A 1993-nucleotide genomic window follows, 5' to 3' on the forward strand; every position below is an offset into this window, starting at 1 on the left:
CTTGCATTGTCGGCTTTCAACTCCTCTTGGCGCTGGCACTCCAAAGCTGTGTCAAACCTTAGCCAGAACTCAACAAAGGTCAACTTCCTACGAATGAAACGGTTGAAAAAAGAATTTGCACTCTCCGATCGTGATGTAGTCCTAAGCATTCCTGCTAGAGGTATGTCCAAAAAATATACTGGAATCCATGACTCGCGAATGGCAAACCTAGTGGAAAACCAATCATTTCCCATGAGTTCATAATCTGTTATGATAGAATTCCATTGTGACACAAAATCATCTGAATTCTCGGTCCCCCAAACACACTTGTTTAGTCTTTCCCAAAACTTTTCATCTTTTCTTATAGAGGGCCTGACCTTCTCAGGCACCTTATCCATGATATGCCACATGCAAAATCTACGAGTTGTATCCGGTAGAATTTGAGCAATAGCAGCCTTCATGCTCGCATCTTCATCAGTTGTGATTAGATGAGGTGCTACTCCACCCATAGCCTTAAGAAAGGTGTTAAACAACCATACATATGACTCGATCTTTTCATCTGCTAAGAATGCTGCCCCAAGGAAAACACTTTGCAAGTGATGATTGACACTAGTGAATGGCACAAATTTCATGTTATACTGGTTGGTGGTATATGTTGCATCTACCGAAACCACATCACCGAAAACACTATAGTTTTTCCTACATAAAGCATCCGCCCAAAATACACGAACAAGTCGTCCTTGTTCATCCACCATAAACTCGTAAAAGAAGGCTGGATTTACTTCCTTCTTTCGCTCAAGTTGTGCCACAAACATTTATGCATCTGCATCCTTAATTTTGGTTCTGAGATCACGGTAATAGTTTTTCAAATCCATCAGTGTGCACCCAACATTCTGAAACCCACCCTCACTGACATGGAGAAGTCGATATGCCTGTGAGGTGCCAATGCTAGCCTTATGACAATTGAACAAAGCACTCTTTGCCCTCTCACTGATATTACGGTTGGATCTTAGCAAATGCCTCTTATCTGGCGACACAAAACCATGACTGTATTTCTCAACCATTGAAGCTATTCGATACTTCTTGTCGCTGCCAAGCTTCACGACACTATGTGCCTCACAACCACATCTGGTTTCCATGATATTATGTGACTTTCTTTTCTTCCCAGAATCATCACTAACATTTGTTACGTTCTCCTTTCTATACCCTTCCCTTGAACAACAATACCTCTTGAATAATATTTCGTCATTTTGCTTCTTGTGCTGACCAACACGAACAGAGAAACCAGCTTCATGTGCATATGACTTGTAGAAATCCTCCACATCTGTGAGTGTATCAAAGATCATTCCAATCCTTGGCTTCAAATTTTATTTGGAACTTGACCATGGTGTGCTAGGATGTTCCAGTTCATCTGCAGAAATGGGATCACTTGCTCCAACGGCATCAGCGACATGATCCATGGCGGCAGCCTCGATGGAGATGGGATCTTCGATGATGATAGCATCAACGGCGACGACAACATCAGCGGGAACGTCACGCGTGCCGGATTCCATGGCAGCGGCGGCGCAGACTCACGGCCTCTTGACGTGCCTTCGCCTACAGACTAATCTGTTACAAATTGGTTACAAGCATCTCACTATCAAAACAACCATGAACGAATCCATGGTACACTCACGTACCAACAGGAGGACCGGACTCATGTAGCAACGAACTCCACGGCGGACTCCAAATCGCAACCGTCTCGATCCACACAGGGGTCAGCTTGTGGAGGCCGATCGCTTGCCGACGAGCGCGATGGCGTCCCCGGCGTGCCCGGCTCCCGGCGGCCAGACGGAAGAACCTCTTGCCGACGCAGGGGTCAGCTCATGGAAGGACCTAGATGCGCCGGCGGCGGCCAGATGGAAGGACGCGCGATCCGCGGCTCTTGCGCGAATCGACGCGCTACCAGCCGGAACGACGGACCAGGCTCCTGTTTGCGCTGGGGGGTTTTCGCAAAACAACGCAACTAGTGTGC

At 46.9% G+C, this 1993-nt stretch overlaps 1 protein-coding gene across 1 annotated transcript; it reads right to left on the reverse strand.

The window, feature by feature from the left end:
• Nucleotides 1–794: 794 nt before the first annotated feature.
• On the reverse strand, nt 795–1325 carry LOC136488362 (protein FAR1-RELATED SEQUENCE 5-like). The gene has a single exon (XM_066485322.1). It carries the CDS (start codon nt 1323–1325, stop codon nt 795–797), a length of 531 nt encoding a protein of 176 aa, XP_066341419.1.
• Between the last annotated feature and the right edge of the window lie 668 nt (nt 1326–1993).

Source organism: Miscanthus floridulus, chromosome 10 (genome assembly GCF_019320115.1).
Source record: "Miscanthus floridulus cultivar M001 chromosome 10, ASM1932011v1, whole genome shotgun sequence".
Lineage (NCBI taxonomy): Eukaryota > Viridiplantae > Streptophyta > Magnoliopsida > Poales > Poaceae > Miscanthus > Miscanthus floridulus.